The sequence below is a fragment of the Rhinolophus sinicus genome, chromosome 8 (genome assembly GCF_057876585.1).
Source record: "Rhinolophus sinicus isolate RSI-liver-muscle chromosome 8, RSI-T2T, whole genome shotgun sequence".
Classification (NCBI taxonomy): Eukaryota; Metazoa; Chordata; class Mammalia; order Chiroptera; family Rhinolophidae; genus Rhinolophus; species Rhinolophus sinicus.
In genome coordinates this window covers 44,192,983-44,209,094 of record NC_142508.1, presented here as the reverse complement: position 1 = coordinate 44,209,094, position 16,112 = coordinate 44,192,983, and the positions used below count along the sequence as shown (strand labels likewise).

The 16,112-nt window shown below is 50.0% G+C and overlaps 2 protein-coding genes across 4 annotated transcripts in view; one reads left to right on the top strand and one right to left on the bottom strand.

Moving 5' to 3' along the window:
* Nucleotides 1–5,203: 5,203 nt before the first annotated feature.
* On the bottom strand, nt 5,204–10,225 carry GMFG (glia maturation factor gamma). 3 transcript variants are annotated; one of them, XM_019751301.3, is made up of 7 exons: nt 10,071–10,225; nt 9,540–9,636; nt 9,334–9,383; nt 8,464–8,513; nt 6,177–6,259; nt 5,599–5,672; nt 5,204–5,391 (listed from the first exon to the last, which is right to left on the bottom strand). In XM_019751301.3, exons 1-7 carry the CDS (start codon nt 10,071–10,073, stop codon nt 5,320–5,322), a joined length of 429 nt encoding a protein of 142 aa, XP_019606860.1. In that variant the 5' UTR covers nt 10,074–10,225; the 3' UTR covers nt 5,204–5,319. The 3 variants fall into 3 exon arrangements, with proteins under 3 accessions (XP_019606860.1, XP_019606859.1, XP_088656298.1); XM_019751300.3 differs by having other exon boundaries at nt 10,047–10,096; XM_088800172.1 differs by lacking the exon at nt 10,071–10,225.
* Nucleotides 10,226–14,009: 3,784 nt separating this feature from the next.
* SAMD4B (sterile alpha motif domain containing 4B) overlaps nt 14,010–16,112 on the top strand; it is a 35,434-nt gene continuing 33,331 nt past the window's right edge. The window contains exon 1 of the mRNA XM_074314342.2: nt 14,010–14,144. The gene's annotated coding sequence lies outside the window, so the exon portion shown is untranslated. The remainder of the gene's footprint in view (nt 14,145–16,112) is intronic.

Here is a 16,112-nt window from a genome sequence, read left to right as displayed (position 1 = left end):
CCCGACTAGCATAGGGACCCGGGACCTTCCAATAGAGACCGCGGATCATGTCCCAATACCCAGAGGGACTTCAGACCATGCCTTACCTCCTTTGAGGACCCAGAACATGTTCTACAGCCACCCAGGACCACAAACCACGTCCTACTCTCCTTGGTGACCTCAGACTCTGCCCCACACCCTATCAGGAACACCAGACATGCCCTCAAATCCAGAGGGACCCCATACCATATATCTCAACATCCAAGGGAATCCAGAGAACCCCTATCAGGGACACTAAATCATACACCAACATTCGGGTGGGCCCCAGACCACACCCCATCCCTCACGGACCCCAGACCAAACCCCAACATCCAGAGGTGATCCAGACCATATGTCAACACCCGGGGAGACCCAGATTATGCCTTACTCCTTTTGGGGACCCAGACCATGTTCTACAGCCACCCAGGACCACAAATCATTTCCCACTTCTTTCTTCCACACTCTAAGACCTCAAACAATTCCCTGACTTCCACTGGGGACCTGTGACCATGTCTAAATTCTGAGAGTCCCAAATATGTCTCTTGTCCCCATGAGGAGACCCTAAACTTTCCCATTACCCCCATTAAACCCAGACATCCTCCCCTCAAAGGAACCTCTTGGTTTCCAAACTCCCAGATTTGCCCCAGATTCTTTCCCATCCTCCCCACTAGTCCTACTGTAGTGAGGCTCCTGCTTCTTCCCTTTTCCTATTCTCTCTTGGACCCTGTAGACCCTACCCCCTTCCCTGTGAATTCGGTGGTGTCCAGGATTCCTCGTTCCTTCCTTGTTCAGATGCCTTTGCCCAACTCCTACCCAATGACCCCCTACTCCTCTCTCAAATCCCACTGAGTATTTTTTCATGTACAACAATCTATACATAAAACTAAATAAAACAAAAGAAAAATTTTTTTAAAAAGAAAAACAAGCCCACTGAGTATCTCAGGCCACTCTTCACCTCTTTCTGAGATATTCACTTGGCCCCCAAACCCAGCAAAGCCTCACTTCAAAATCTGTCTTATGGCAGTCCCCCAGATCCCTGGATGCCTAAGCCCTTTCAATTTTGGATCCCACTGTATCAAGGTCCTCCCCCAAACCCCTTCCCTAAATTCTCCCTTGCTGTCATCACACGAAGACTGCCCTGTCCCTCAGATCAAGGGTATCTCTGCACAGCCTCCCTCTAAGTGAAATTTGACCCCACTCACAACCATGAGATACCCTCCGGGGACACTCACAATCCCCCCACCCCCAGTCTCCAGATTCCACCATTACCACCACTGTTACCAACACCTCCCACCCTGGTGCCTGGTGTTCCTTGCCAGAGCATGGAGGTCCAGAGCTAGGAAAACAGAAGTGGGAGAATAACAACAGCAAAAGTGGACACATGTCCAGCATTGTTTGTGTCAGAAAACGTTCTACAGCTTCAAGTAGATGACTCCATTCACTCTTCACAGCAGCCAGATGAGGTGTCATCACTATCCCCATTTTACAGATGAGGAAAATTGAGCCACAGAAAGCTTTAGTTACTTGTTTAAGGTCACACAGATCGTAAGTGGCAGAATAGAATAGAGGGGAAAGTGGAGGTGAAGGGGAAAGAGGGTGAGGGCAGGCCTGGGAAGGACAAGAGTGAAAAAGGAGAGGATGAGGAGAAAGATAATAATAAGAGAGGCAGAGATATAGAAATGGAGAAACAAAGAGCCTGAACCCAGGCAGAGGCGGCCTCACTCACAGAGCATATCTGGCCCTGCGAGCTCTTGGCCTAATCCCTGATCACTCTTAGCTTCTGGCCTCGATGACTTTTCTGTTCCAGCTCATCCCAGCCCCTGGGCCTTGGCAGTTTTTCCGCTTCCATGTCTGATTCCTTCTCTTCATACAAGTCTTAATTCAAATGTAACCTCTTCAGAGAAGCCTTCCTTTCCCATTCTCCAATTGACACCCCCACCCCCACCAACGGTCCTGATGTCTGCAAATTGCTTGTAAATACTTAAAAAAATAAGTTGATGGATGGATATGTGATAAAGCAAGTGCAGTAAAATATGAATGATTGTATCTAGATGGTGGGTAGATGGGTGTTCACTGGAAAATTATTTCAACTTTGCAGCAAGTTTGAAATTTTTCATAATAAATGTTGGGAGTAAAAAAAAAAAAAAGCCGGGGGACTCCTCTAGAGACTAAAGAGGCAACAAAAAAAAGGCCCAAACAGGTCCCATCACTTCTATCATATCACCTCATTTTATTTCCTTCATAGCATTTGTCATTCTTAGTAATGATCTTGTTTGCTTATTTGTTTACTTATTTGTTTATTGCTGATTGTCTAGTCATTGAAATGTAAGCCTCCTGAGGGCAGTGGCAGAGGCACCAATTTTCTCCAGTGTCCAGAAGGCCAATTAGCACCCGTAAACATGTGTTCTTGAATGCTTCTTGGGAGAGGACCTCGAGCTCCGTCTGCTGCAGACTCCCTGCAGAGGCCATACTCAGGAATAAACATCATCTCCCAATCTAGGGTCACTAAAAGGGAAAGGGTACACCCCAGCGGCTAGGGAAATGTGAGTTGGCCGGAAAAAGAGGACAACAGATGTAAGTCTGTAATGTGATTGTTTCCCTAGGGGCCTAATTCCTACCCCAAACCACAACTTAGATCCCACCCTCTGTCTCTAAAGCTCTGCCCTAAAGCAAAAACTCCAGCTTTATCTGACTTAAGCAAAGCCCAAGTGTAGGACCCACCCCCAAGCCTGAGCACCTCCCCTTAGACACCACCCTAGAGTATATAATAGTTGTTCAGACTCCCTCAGCCTCTGCCCCCAGGGGCAAGTCTCAGCCCCACTCCTCAGCCCCAGCCCCACTCCTCTATCTTAGGCTCCACTCCATAAGCATATAGTTTTCAGCCTACGGACTGGCCGGCCCTTCATGCCTAGTCTGAGTCCTTCATTCTCAGCTCCCCCTAAAATCCAGTCTCCACCTCTCCAACTTAAGCCCTGCTTACATTCTAGGTTAGCAGGGAGAAGTGCCCCAGGGAAAGCCAAGGGCTGGGATTCAAAAATTAGGGAGCTTTGGGGTGGCCGGTTAGCTCAGTTAGTTAGAGCGTAATGCTGATAACACCAAGCTTGCAAGTTAGATCCCCGCATGGGCCACTGTGAGCTTCGCCCTCCATAAGAAAAAAAAAATAAAAATAAAAATTAGGGAGCTTGGATCTGTTCCAGCCTAGAGAGGAGGTTGGGGGAAAGAGAGGAGGTGGTCCCTAGTTTGTACCACCCCTCTAAGGCGTGGCCTCAAACCCAAAGCCACACCCCATTGTGCTGACTCTTCATTGGATAATGTATTCTGTTCTGGCTTCGCTGATTGGTCCCTCCATAATCCCTCTAGCCAAACCTACTGTGTATTGGGCTGCCCCTCAGAGTCACTCTCTCTTATTGGTCCCTGCTTTCCAAACTCCCTTCTCCTGATTGGATAAATCTTTGTACATGCCTCTTTCTAATTGGATTGTTTGCAACCATAAGCCTGGATGCAGACAGAAGTTCTACAATTGGGGAGGAGGAGAAATGGAAGAGGGAGAGGAGGGAGAGGAAGAGGAGGAGATGGTTCCCTAAATCCCATGCCTAAGAGAGGGAGTGGCCATTGGCCACAGGATAGCCTTGGGTTCAAGTTGTCACTATACAGACCCCAGCTGTGGGACTTCAGGGAACCATTTTTAGCTTCTGGGCCTCAGTTTCTTCATCTGTAAATTGGGGATTATAATGGTACCTTCGTCATGGGGTATTAAATGAGTTAATACCTGTAAAGTGCTTATAGCAGTACCTGGCACGTAGGAAGCCCTCAATCAGAGAGTTAGCAATTATTATTAATTTGATCATGTGAGTGCACGACCTTGGACAAGTCTTTTTACCTCTCTGACCTTTGCAGGTGGGGAATTGCCTGACCTGTTAATTGAATGACCTCTCCTATCTCCAGCCCATCCTCCTCTTCCATCTCTAGCCATCAGGACTCAGGCTATGATGGGTGGGTGAGGGGCGGGGGATTGGAGATGTGCCTGGCAGAGAGATGGGGGGGACACTAGGACAGGTGTCAGCGGAGAGGAGCTCAACCCAAACCCCCCTCCCCAGGGGGAATTTCTCTATGCCCGATGTAGAATGAGTCTATCCTGAATCCCTCATGCAAGGGCTTGTCCTGATTGGGGATGGGCAGAGTGGGGTGGTGAGCGGATGGTGTGTTCCAGCTGGGGGGGCTGGGGGAGGGTTAGAGCTGGGCTTGTGGACCCTCCCCCAGGAATGCCAGGGCTAGGGGAGAGGCAGCCCAGGCCCAAGGTCACAGTGCCATTGTTTCCGTGGCAACGGACACGTCTCTACAGGGAACCTGGAAAGGGGTGGGAGAGAGGGAGCTCCCAGCTCCCTGAATCTGCAGACTGACAGGGGAACTGAGACATGGAGAAGCAGAGACTGAAAGAGTGATTTATATCTATGAAGACCTGCCCATCTCAGAGTTTTTAGAGCCTGGTACACTATAGCTGCTCAATAAATGTCCCTTAGAGATAGAAACAGGGAGGCTGAGAGAGTCAAGTGCCCAGAGATGCCAGGAGAAAAAAAGAATTTCTAGACAGAGATGAGTAGTATGTCCCTTTCCTGTCCCCTCAACTTCATGCCCTTCACGGATCCACTGAGGAACCTGGATCCTCTTTGCCTTCCCAGCCCTGGGCCCTCAGACCTACCCAACCACACAAACCACCCACCCTAGCAACTCCTGAGCCCCTCAAGCAATTATGTTTGATCTTTAACAACTTTTCGGCTTTTAAATTCTTCCTGCCTGGGGGCTCACTGAGAAAAGTAGCATTCAGTGCAAGCTAATGCCTGCTAGCCCCTAGAGCTGGGACGAGAAGGAGGAGGAGGGGAAACAGGCACCCACCCCGGTGTCTTTATGCCCCTTGGGAGTGGCTCCTCCATGGATTCAAATATTCCCACAATTCCTTCAGGAAAACCGACCTCTTCCGCCACCACCACCACCACCACCCTCCCAAGGAAACCCCTCAGGCCCCTCCCTTTCTTTCTGAGAAACAGGTATCCATCCTTCTTTCCTCCCCGGACTTGTCAGGCATCCACTTGGTCTGCCTGCCCTCTGCTGGCCCAAGGCTGGTACTGCAGGGACTGTCCGCTCGCGCTCACCATGAGAAACAGAAACTGAGCCATAACGGAGGAACTCTGAGTTCTTGCATTTTAATTTATTTAGGGTCTCAGCTGTTCAAGTCCTAGGGATCCGAGTCCCCAGTTCCTTTGGGAACTCAGACATCAGGAATTCAGATCCCCATCCCAGAGGTCAACGAAAGAAAGACAACTTCTCTTGGAGCCAGGCCTCCGTGAGGTCATCAGTGGTACGGATTTCAAATACCTGGGAAGGGAGAGTGCTCAGTATTATGATCCACTCAGGAACTGAGACAGCGAGGACTCTGGCCCCCTCCTCTCTCAGACCAGAAGTCCAGATCCCCAGAACCCTCCCCCATCAGACCCAGGAACTGGTCCCCCAACCCCTCCTCCCTCAGACCCAGGAGCCCAGACTCCCAGACCCTTCCTCCCCAAAACTAACACAGGCCCAGACCTTTGTGAGCTCTGCTGTCTGTACCAGTCTGTTTTTACTCCCTGCATACATCATCTGTTGTTCCGGCTTGCAGCCTGCATGGAAAAGAAAAGAAAAGAGAGCAGTGCTGGGGGGCCCTGGGGTGTTCTCTAAGGCTCCAGTAATGTCCTGCAGGCCGTGGAGTTTTCTAAGTGTCCTAGGAGCTGTTCTAAGGAGTTCCTGGAGGCTATACTCAGTTTCCAGTTTTGTCTAGGGGCTTGAAGTTATTCTCAGGGTCTCTGGAGATGGCTTAGGGGCCAGACAAGAGTTTCTAGGTAAAACGAAGAAGGAAGTTTGCTTACACCTCTGGGGACTGAGAAAGATGGGTGGGCTCTTGAATCTGTGCCCCAACCTCTACCCCACTACTCTTCCAGTACTCACACACAGCACATATTCACCCACTCAGGTACTCACCATGTCACACACGCACACACACACACACACAGGCACCTACACTCATTCACACAGTCACATACACCTGCACTCACAAACACACTCTTATACACCCCACACTCAGAATCTAAGACCCTCTTCTCAGGATGGGTAGAGCTGTGTCTTACCCACAGGACTGGAGAAGATGAAACACAGTGGGTAGGATACTCGGCCATCTCCGTGCACGTACTTGTAGCTGTAAACCACGAACCTACACCAGTGAAAGCGAATTCAAATTGAGGCCTTCAGCCTGGAGCCCAGGCCCGATGCCTATTAGCTGAGTCTCCAACCTTGAAATCTTGCCTCAGTCTGAGATCCTAGGGTTAACAACTAAGACCCAGGGTTCTCGTCTCAAATACAATAAGTGATCAAAAATAACAATTATAGTAAGTGCTAAATAGAACTACCATATGACCCAGCAATTCCACTTCAGGGTATTTATCGAAAGAAAATGAAACATTAATTTGAAAATATATATTGCACCCCCATGTCCATTGCAGCATTATTTACAATAGCCAAGATATGGAAACAACCTAAATCTCCATCGATGAATGAATGGATAAAGATGTGGTATATATACACAATGGACTACTACTCAGCCATATAAAAGAATGAAACTTTGCCATTTGTGAAAACATGGATGGACCTTGAGGGCCTTATGCTAAATGAAATGAAGTCAGACAGAAAAAGACAAATACCGTATGATCTCACTTATGTGGAATTTAAAAAAACAAAAAAACAAGCTCACAGATAGAGAACAGATTGGTGGCTGCCAGTGGGAGGGGTTGGGAGTGGGCCAAATGGGTGAAGGGGATATCAAAAGGTACAAACTTCCAGTTATAAAATAAATAGTCATGAGTATCTAATATATAGCATGGTTGACTACAGTTAATAATACTGTGTTGTATATTTGAAAGTTGCTAAGAGTAAATCTTAAAAGTCCTCATCACAAGAAAAAAATGTTTTTGTAACTATGTATGGTGACAGACTAGACTTACTGTGCTGATGATTTTGTAATATATACAAATATTGACTCATGTTGTACACCTGAAACTAATATACAGTCATGTTATATGTCAAATATACATTAATAAAAAATTTTAAAAAGAAAAACCTAATGGCTTAAGAAATTATTTGACTCACAACAACCCTGTGCCATAGGTGCTGTTATTATCCTCATACTAAGATGGGAAAACTGAAGCCCAGAGATGTGATGTCACTTGCCCAAGGTTCTGTGGATAGAGTTGAACCCAGGAAATTTGGTTCTAGCGTGTAAGTGCTCAACCATTACTACTAGTGTCCAACACTCTAGAACCCCAGGCTGAGACCAGACCCAGCTACATAATTTGCCAAGCTCAGTGCAAAATGAAAATGTGGAGCCCTTTGTCCAAAAGGCCGGAGAAGTTTTTTCCTTTCTTCAGCAGTCTCTCCCCAGACTAACCTTTTTTTTTTCCAGACTAATCTTTTTTAATTTGCTATTCAAAGCCATGCTGTCTTGGGCATGGGGACACTTGCAGGGAAAGTGTGGATTCTCACAGGCAAACCCTGGCACTTGTCATGCAGGAGGTGTGTGCTGACCCTGGCCCTGACCCTGACCCTCTCTGAATCTGCACTCAGGCCCCTTGCCTGGGGCAGAGGACAGCAGCTGCCACTGGGCAGTGCAGGCGGTGGGTGGCTGAGAACCCATCCAGGGCTGGAGCTGGGACCCCACGTGAGCGAAGAAAGGCTCCAAGCCCCCAACACATGCTCCATGGTCCCAGAAGACTTCACACAAAATACAAATTCAAAGATAAAATTATCAAGAATTTCCAGACAGCAGGCAGCTGCAGAGCATTCCATCCCCTACCCCCACCCATTCGAGGTACCCTTCCAGGTATGGGGCCCTGTGAGATGCCAGGGAAGCTGGTCTGGCTGAGAACTAGAGTCTGGGATGGAGGCTCAAAATCCTTGGGCACCCAAAATTCCCCCCAGGCGAGATGGAAAATCTAAATAGACCAGTTTTCATAGAAGTGTCAAAGAGCTCCTGCACACACAGAAAGCACCAGGCTCATGTGGCTTCACACAGGATTCTCTCCAATCGTTAAAGGTCAGATCATTCTTTTGCTATCTGAGGTATCCCTCAGCATTGAAAAAGAAGGAAATTTTCATTTTTTAAAAAATGAAACATGTGCAATGTTGAGACCAAAACCTGACAGTTTGTATTTTAAAAACCAAGCTCTAATAAATACCATGCATGATTATCAGTATAAAATTCTGCACTAACATATTAGTATACTGTACCAAAAGTCCTAGGGTAAAAACTCTTGGCCTCAAACACAGATCTCAAGCCTGTGAATAGGACTGGAACCCAAGTCTCCACCTCCATTATCGTCCCTCTCCCCATGGCCTGACCCTCCCATCCCTTCCCCAGGATACCTGGGCTGTCTCTCTGGCAACTCCATTTTTAGTTCCTCTGGAGAAATGTTCTGGGAGGGGTGGGGAACAAAACAGGAAAGAAGAAAATACTGCCATTAAATAAGCACTTACCATGTGCCAACGCACTGGTCTAAGAAACGCACATGGATTAACTCATTGAGCTCTCCCCTAACCCTGTGGTGTAGGTCCTATTATTATCCCTGCTTTACAGGTAAGCAGTCTGAGGCCCAGAGGTGTTAAGACACTTACCTAAGATTGCACAGCAACTCTGAGCAGCAGAGTTCTGATTTGAATCTGGGTTTAAATTGTAACCACTTCACTACACTTCATTTCAGAGAACCCGAGGGAGCCCAGCTCCTAGTCAGTTCTCCTCCCCTGTCTCAAAGTCCCAGCCTCAGTCTCCATGGACTCCCCTTAAATCCTACCACAACACTAGCAACTAAGCCTTATTATTATCCCCATGTTACTGATGAAGACAGGGAGGCCAGGAGAGGGTGAGGTCTACCCTTTTATAAAGGATTTCCGCTAACTTTTTGATAACTTGTCTGGAAACTCTTTCATTTATCATCATCATAATCATCATCATTTTATTGAGTATATACTATGTGCCAGGGCTTCTTCTAAGCCCATTGCAAAGATTAAATCATTGAATCCACAAACAACTCTATGAGTTGTTATCCCCATTTCACAGACAAGGAAACAGAGGCCCACATAGGCGACATCTCTCGCTTAGGGTCACAGCTGAGTTGGGACTTAACCCCCAGGTCTTTCTGGTCTCTAATGTCATGCTCTTAGCATCAGTTCTAGCCCCTGGATCTCTCAGTCCCACCCTGTGCTTCTTGGGGGGTGCCATCCACCCCAGCCCCTCACCTGAAATTCTTCCTCCAGCACAACCATCTGTCGGTCTTTGTCCACCTTCACTGGGGAGGGATGGCATACAGGGGTTAGCTGCCCCCTCCCATCCATTGGTGACACTTGCCCAGCCCTCCTCATTTGTCCCCAACCCCCTCCCATCCTTCCACAGGAGTGGGGGGATGGGGAAGTGGGGGGGTAGGGTCGGGGAGAATGACACTCACTTATTATGGCTGCATTGTCTGTCTCCTTTCGAAAGCGGAATTTCCTCAGCTTTTCCTTTAGCTCTGGGTCCACCTCACACACCACCAGGGAGTCCGACTGTAGAGGAGCCCAGTAAGAGCTGAGCTGGACTGGCCTAGGCCCCTGCCACCATCACCCCCACACCCCAATCCTGTTTCTCCATCTACTAAGGAAAAGGAGCACCCCGATAGCCTATACGAGACCTTTGTGAACATGAGAAAAAGGCACCCTTTCCTTGGGCAGACACTACCCTCACCAGGGCACACACTTGGGATGCAGAGCAGAGGCTGGACTCCAGCCCTCCTAAGGGGAACCCTTGGGCAACACTCAAGGAGACCCAGGGATCTGCTTGCCTGGGGCTAAACCCGGAACCACCATCTCTCTTCCCCCAGCCTGAACCTTTGCTGCAGTGGGGTCCCCTTCCCAGCCCCTGACCTCCAACCCACAGCCTGACCTTCACCCAGGTGCCCTCCCAGCCCCAGACCCACCCCATAGACCCCTGGCCCCCTGACCATGGCTTTTCTGTCCGCAGGCCTCTTCTTTACTCAGTTCCGCTGTCTTCTAGGGGTGGGGACCAGCGCTGGGGGGCGGGGTGTGGGGTAGGGGAAAGGTTTCATCCAACACCACATCCTGTTTATGCCCATTCTGAGACAACTGTCACAGAGGGCTCCTCCCCCTTCTTCCTTCCCTTCATCTGCCAAGACCTCCCAGCCTTTGCTATCACCTAGACCAGCGTTCAAATGCTACTTTGCTGTGTGACCCTAGCTAAGTAACTTTACCCCTCCGATTTAAGATTTGTTGTGAGGATATAATAGCTTCACATGTCTCCTGGCATGGTGGACACACTCCATATACGCTATATAATGAGCTCTTTAGCGCCTACCCTCCTCCAGGAAGCCTTCCTGCATTTACCCCAATTCAGAATATTTTAATTCCAGAGCTGAAAAGAGGAGCTTAGAGATGTTTGCTGGTCAAACTGCCACCTGTTATATTGATGGGAAAAGGGAGACAAGAGAGGAGACGCCACAGCACCCAGGTAATGGTGATTTTTTTCCTGGTGTTATTCAGCCTCATGGGCTTTATAATAGACCCATAGTATTCAATCTTGGTATTCAACCTTGTCAGACCAATACCCCCTTTTTATTAAGAGCATTTTGTATTGCTTTCTATCCCATACTGAAATGAAATTTCTAGATAATGTAACCTACTTATACATGATTTTAAAAAAAATCAATACAATGTCCTTACTGTCATATAAAGGAGAAATAAGAAGGAAGTAATTTATAGGAAAATTTATATGTATTTCACTGAGAATTTATAAGCACACAAAAGAGAATTTTCACAAGTCCCAGACTCACAATGGCTGGCTTCTCTCCATAGTAGTGGATAAATCTTTCTCGTCCCCCTCTGCTCCGCACTAGATGCCACCCTGTCACCCACTCAAGGGCATGGCTGCAGCTATTCTCCCTCTCCCTGCATTACCTATGTTTCTGTCTCTGCTGGATCTTTCCCTCAGACTACAGTGTTCTCTCTTCCACCTTACAAACTGAAAACCCTATCTCCTGCCCAGCCACTGCCCATTCATTTCCTTCCCTTTTCAGCAAAACTTCTCGAAAGAATCATCTACACTCGCTGCCTCCAATTTCTTCTGTTAATTTTCTCGTCTAGTCTCTCCCAGCAGACTCTCAGTCCTGTCCATGTCCACTGACCAGGCCACCAATGACCTCTAAAGGGCTGGATAGAGCTCATGGTCAATTCTCAGTTTTCATCGACCATGCCCTGTCAGCTGCATCTGACACCATCCATAGCTCCCTGCACTCTAAAACATGTTTTTCACTTGGCCTGTAGAGCGCCACCCTGGCCAGCTTTTCCTCTGACTTCTCTGGCTGTTCCTCCTTTTAACAGTGGGGCGTCCCAGGACTCAGACTTTGGTCCCCTTCTCTTGTCCATCTACTTTCCCCTCTTCCTGATCTCCTCAGTCTCTTGCCTTTCAAAGGGGATACCTTAATTCTTTCTCCAGCCTGGGACTCTTACATCCGTCAGCCAACCTGACATCTCCACCTGGATGTCTTGGAGTCATCCTTGAACACTTCTCTTTCCAGAACTTGTCAGCCCTGAACTTCTAAATATAACCAGAACCTGCCTACTTCTCCCTCTCCACAGCCCATATCCTGGTTCTGCCACCTTCATTTCCTGCCTGAACTCATGAAAGAGCCTCTGTACTGTTTCCCTGCTCCCCCGCCCCACACTCCATTCTTCAGAGGACTACCAGAGGAATTCTAATAAAACTCAAGTCAAATGACATACTTCCTCTCTTAAAACCCTTCCGTGGCTCTCGTATTATTTGGGTAAAAGCGAAAGTCCTTCCAGTGGCCTGTAAAACTAAATTATATGCCATCACCCCTCCTCCATATCCTGTAGGACCCTGTCTTCCACTACTCTCTTCTTTGCTCCCTCCAACCACGCTAGCCTTTTTGTGGTTCTGTGAATGATCCTGCCACTGGGCCTTTGCACTTGCCATTTCCACTTTTGGGAACCCTCTTTCCCTTATGGTTCACCTCTTCATTCCTTCAGGTTTCACCTGTTCAAATTTCACCTGATCAAAGACGCCTTTCCCCATCTAAACCAGTGCTGACACCATCTCTCCATCCCCTTAGCTTGCTTTTTCTCTATAGTACTGATCACCAAGGTACATTGTGTTTATTTATTGTTTGTGTCCCCCAGACTAGAATGTAAGCTTTGCGAAGGCAAAGATGTTTGTCTGCCCTGTTCATTGTTGAATTTCTAGTACCCTGAGCAGTGCGTCGTGCATATTAAGTACTTAAAATATATTATTAAATGAGTAAATGAACCGGCATCTATAGAGCACAATCACTCTATATGGTGTGAAAGTTGTTGCTTCAATATAGGGGGTAGTGGATGGGGGGTTAGTGCCATCACCCCCCCTGGCCTGAAATGGCCTTTCCTCACAGCATCTGTGATGCCACTCTCCTGGTTTTCCTCCTCTCTCGCTGCTCTTTCTCAAGGTATGTTGATTGCTTTGCTCAAACCTTCCGTGTTCCCTTTTCTCGAAGTTCTGTAGGGTCCTTGTCTCCATTCATCCCGCATACCCTCCCCAGAATAGGTCACTTAACTCCCACAACTTCAATTACCATCTTTGATAATGCTCAAATCTTGGTTTCCAGCCCCAATTTCTCTCGTAAGCTTTGGACCCAGAGGTTGTACAGCCTCGTAGACCCTGCTGCTGGGTGGCCCACACTGGGCTCAGCCTCTGCAGAACCTGCATCTTTTCTGGGTCTCCTTTTCAGATAGACCCCCCCCCCCCAAACCTCCAATCTCCCAACCAGAGGGCCTTGTCTTAGATTTCTCTCTCTATTCCCCTCCGTAGCCAGCCAGTCCCATGGTCAGTTCACACAGCCTCCTGGGCTCCTCTCCCACCTGCACCTCCTCCCCTTCCCACAGTCCCACCCTAGTGCAAACGCTCCTCTCCCATCCCAGCTGCTTCCCTGGACTCACGCCCCCAGTACTATTCCCTCCAATATAGAAGCCAGAGACAGCTTTCCAAACACCCAACTCACCATGGCTTTTCCCAGCTCGAAGACTAGTGCTCAAGGGGCAAGTCCAATCTCCCTCAAGTGGCCAAACATCTGGCTGCAGCTCTTGTCCCACCATTCCCTGCCTTAACTCTACAGTCCATCCCGACAGTATTTCCTGAGTTCCTCTAAGAAGCCACGTCTCTGTCACCTGAGAACCTTCTGAGTGAGGACCCACTCTGCTTAGTTCACCCTGAGCCAGGGAAGTTTGCGGAATGAACGGACAGATTACAGTAGCCGGAGCAACAACTCCCATTTATTTACCGCCTGCTTTGTGCCCAGCGCTTTACACGCATCGTCTCTTTCAATCCTATTCCGTTTGAGAGAAGGAGCAACAAGCTTAGAGAGAGGTGCGCTGAGAAAGTGAAGACTCCAGAGGCCTGAGAGCCAAACCGGACTGTCGGGACACAGTTGGGCCAAGGCCTTAGGCAGGGCGCGCCGAGGGGCGGGCCTTGAACGCCAGAATCAGGAATTGTGACTTAGCGTGGGGCTGCTGAGGTAGACGAACACGAGACTGCCCCCTGCGGGAGGGGAGGCCCAATCCCCGGCTCTATCGGCCCGTTGCCTGTGGCAACGCCGCGCGCGCCCCGCCCCTTCCCCGCCCGCTGGGTCGCCTGCCCGTCAGCCCCCTGACCGACCAATCACACGGAGCTGGGGGCGGGCCTCCGGGCCTCGTCCAGCCCCCGTCGCTCCCCTCACCACCAGGACCCCGCCTTCCTCCGCACTCACCGCCCGCCCTTCGCGCTGCCCTCGCCGCCCGTTGGCGGGCGCGCTGTTCGTCACAGTGGCGCCTGCTAATACCGACGCGCGGCGGTCCCGTCGGGGCGGGGTCAGGGGCGGTGACGCACAGCGCGGTGACGCAGCGCGACGGCGGCGGTGGCGGCGGCGGTGGTCGGTGAGGGAGGAGGGAAGGGAGCTTGCGGGCCGGAGAGGGGGCGACGGCGGTGGCGGTGGCCTGAGGAGGCCCGGGCGGTGGCGGCGGCGGCCTAGGCGGTGAGTCGCGGGCAGGCCGGGCGGCTCCAGGGCGGCGGCGGGTCGGGGCGCGTGGGGCTCACCTCAGGGCGCCCCAGGCCGCCGCGCGGGCGGCCCCGCCCCCTCAGGGACCCCGAGCCGCGGGCGGGCGGGGAGCGCGGGCCTCGGGGGTCCCAGCCCCCGAGAGGAGCCCCTACCCTGTTCCCCGAATCGCCCTCGTAGGGCTCCTCGGAAGCTTCCCTTCCAGATCCCCCTCACACCCTCGGGATCGACCCCGCATGTCTACCTTAGACATCTCCTTGGAGGGCGGTCCCCGGCCCCCCCAAATCTCCCTGAGAGACCCCCTGACAGCCCCCATCCCACCCCCTCTTTCGGTCCCAGGTCTCTCTGGGAGCCCACCCCTTCCATTCCCACAGGCTTCTCCAGAGACGACCTAGGTCTTCGAAATCGGCCTCAGAGAACCCCCGCTCTGGCCCCAGTCCTCCATCCTCCTCCTCTTTCCAGAAATATTCCCCGAGGCCACTCCTCGGATATTCCAGCAATATGTGTCAGATGTCTTCTCCAGGAGCCTCCCTCGGAAGCCCTGAAACCCTCCTTCAGAGTCTCCCTCAAATACCCTCCAGACCCAGCATTCCTGGAATCTCCCCCAGAGACCTACTTTACGTTGCCCCACAGTCTCCCCCAGACTTCCCTCTCACACATCCCAGGAATTTTCCCTCCCGCCTACCCCCATACCAGAAATCGCCGGGGAGATTTTCCACTCAGAGGCCCCAAATCCCGGAACCCCTTCCCCCAAATCCTTCAGAATGCCCCTAATGTGCCCAGAAAAATCCTCTTCAGAGACTGAAATGTCCTCAGATCCCCAAAACCCACCTGGAGGACCCCCCACCAGCAGCCATCTCCCATATACACTCCCCCTTCACATATCCCTGAAGTTATATCTTTGGACCCTTCCACAGATCCCAACAATCTCTCCCAGAGACCTCATGTCCCTTAAATCTCACCACCCTGAAATGACCTAGAGATCACCCCCATGCACCCCAAAAATCTTCCTCTGTGACCCCTCTCACTTATCCCAAAAATCTTCTCCAGAGATTCCCTGAAGTCTATGGCAAACTCTTCTCCCACGTTCCAAAAGCCTCTTCCAAAACCCCTTTTCACCAAATCTTACCCAGTAACCCACACCAAATGTTCCAAAAATTGCTTTTTCAGGATTGCAAAAAGTCCTCTTATAGTTTCTCTCTACAACCTCCCCTTCTAGACCGATTTTTTGATGAACTTTCTAAACATCCTCCCCACAACCCCTGTCAGCCCTAAGACCCTCTTCATGATCCCTCTGAGATACAGTTTTTCAAGATCTCACATCTTCCCAGAGATCCAGCAACCTCTCTTGAGCCCTCCTGAGGTGTGCCCTTGAGAGACCTTTCCAACACTCCCCAGAACCCCTTGAATCACCACTCAGAAACCTCCTGCCTTTACTAAGAGACTTTTCCTAGAGATTTTCCTCCTCGAATTCTCCCTTACAGCTTCCCTCAAATCCTCTGTAGAAGACCTCCCCGCCCACCCCTCGCAATCTTCCCTCAAAATAACTCTTAGAGCTCCTGCTCTTAGAAAGTCCCAGAATTCTTTCTGAAAAACCCTCTCCTCTGACATTCCCACGTTCCACTCAGAAGGCCTACCTTCCCCATACACCCTTTTGAGGACTTTACTCAGAGTTGTTCCTAATAGACCTCTGTCACCCTGCTCCAGCGCATGGAAGGAAGATCTCTCTCGGAAGGCCACACCTCCCAGATACCCTTTAAAGGATTTTCTCCAAAATTGCCCTGCATCAACAACCCAAACTTCTAGCCTTTGGAGCAACTTCATGAGACTTCCTCAGAACTCTCCCGCAGAAGCCCCCTCTGATATCTGCAAGAAACCTTATCCAGGACCCTATCAGATTTACCCCTTTAGGACCCCTGTTTACACCCGCTCATCTCCATTCTTTTT

Excerpts from the sequence above, each read along its gene's own strand:
- GMFG (XM_019751300.3), bottom strand. The coding sequence starts at position 10,073 with ATGGTCAGGGGGCCAGGGGTCTATGGG. Across the intron at positions 9,384-9,539 it reads AGACAATGCAGCCATAATAA|TGAAGGTGGACAAAGACCGA; the intron begins GTGAGTGTCATT and ends ATCCCTCCCCAG. Across the intron at positions 5,673-6,176 it reads CATCTTCTCCAGTCCTGTGG|GCTGCAAGCCGGAACAACAG; the intron begins GTAAGACACAGC and ends TTTTCCATGCAG.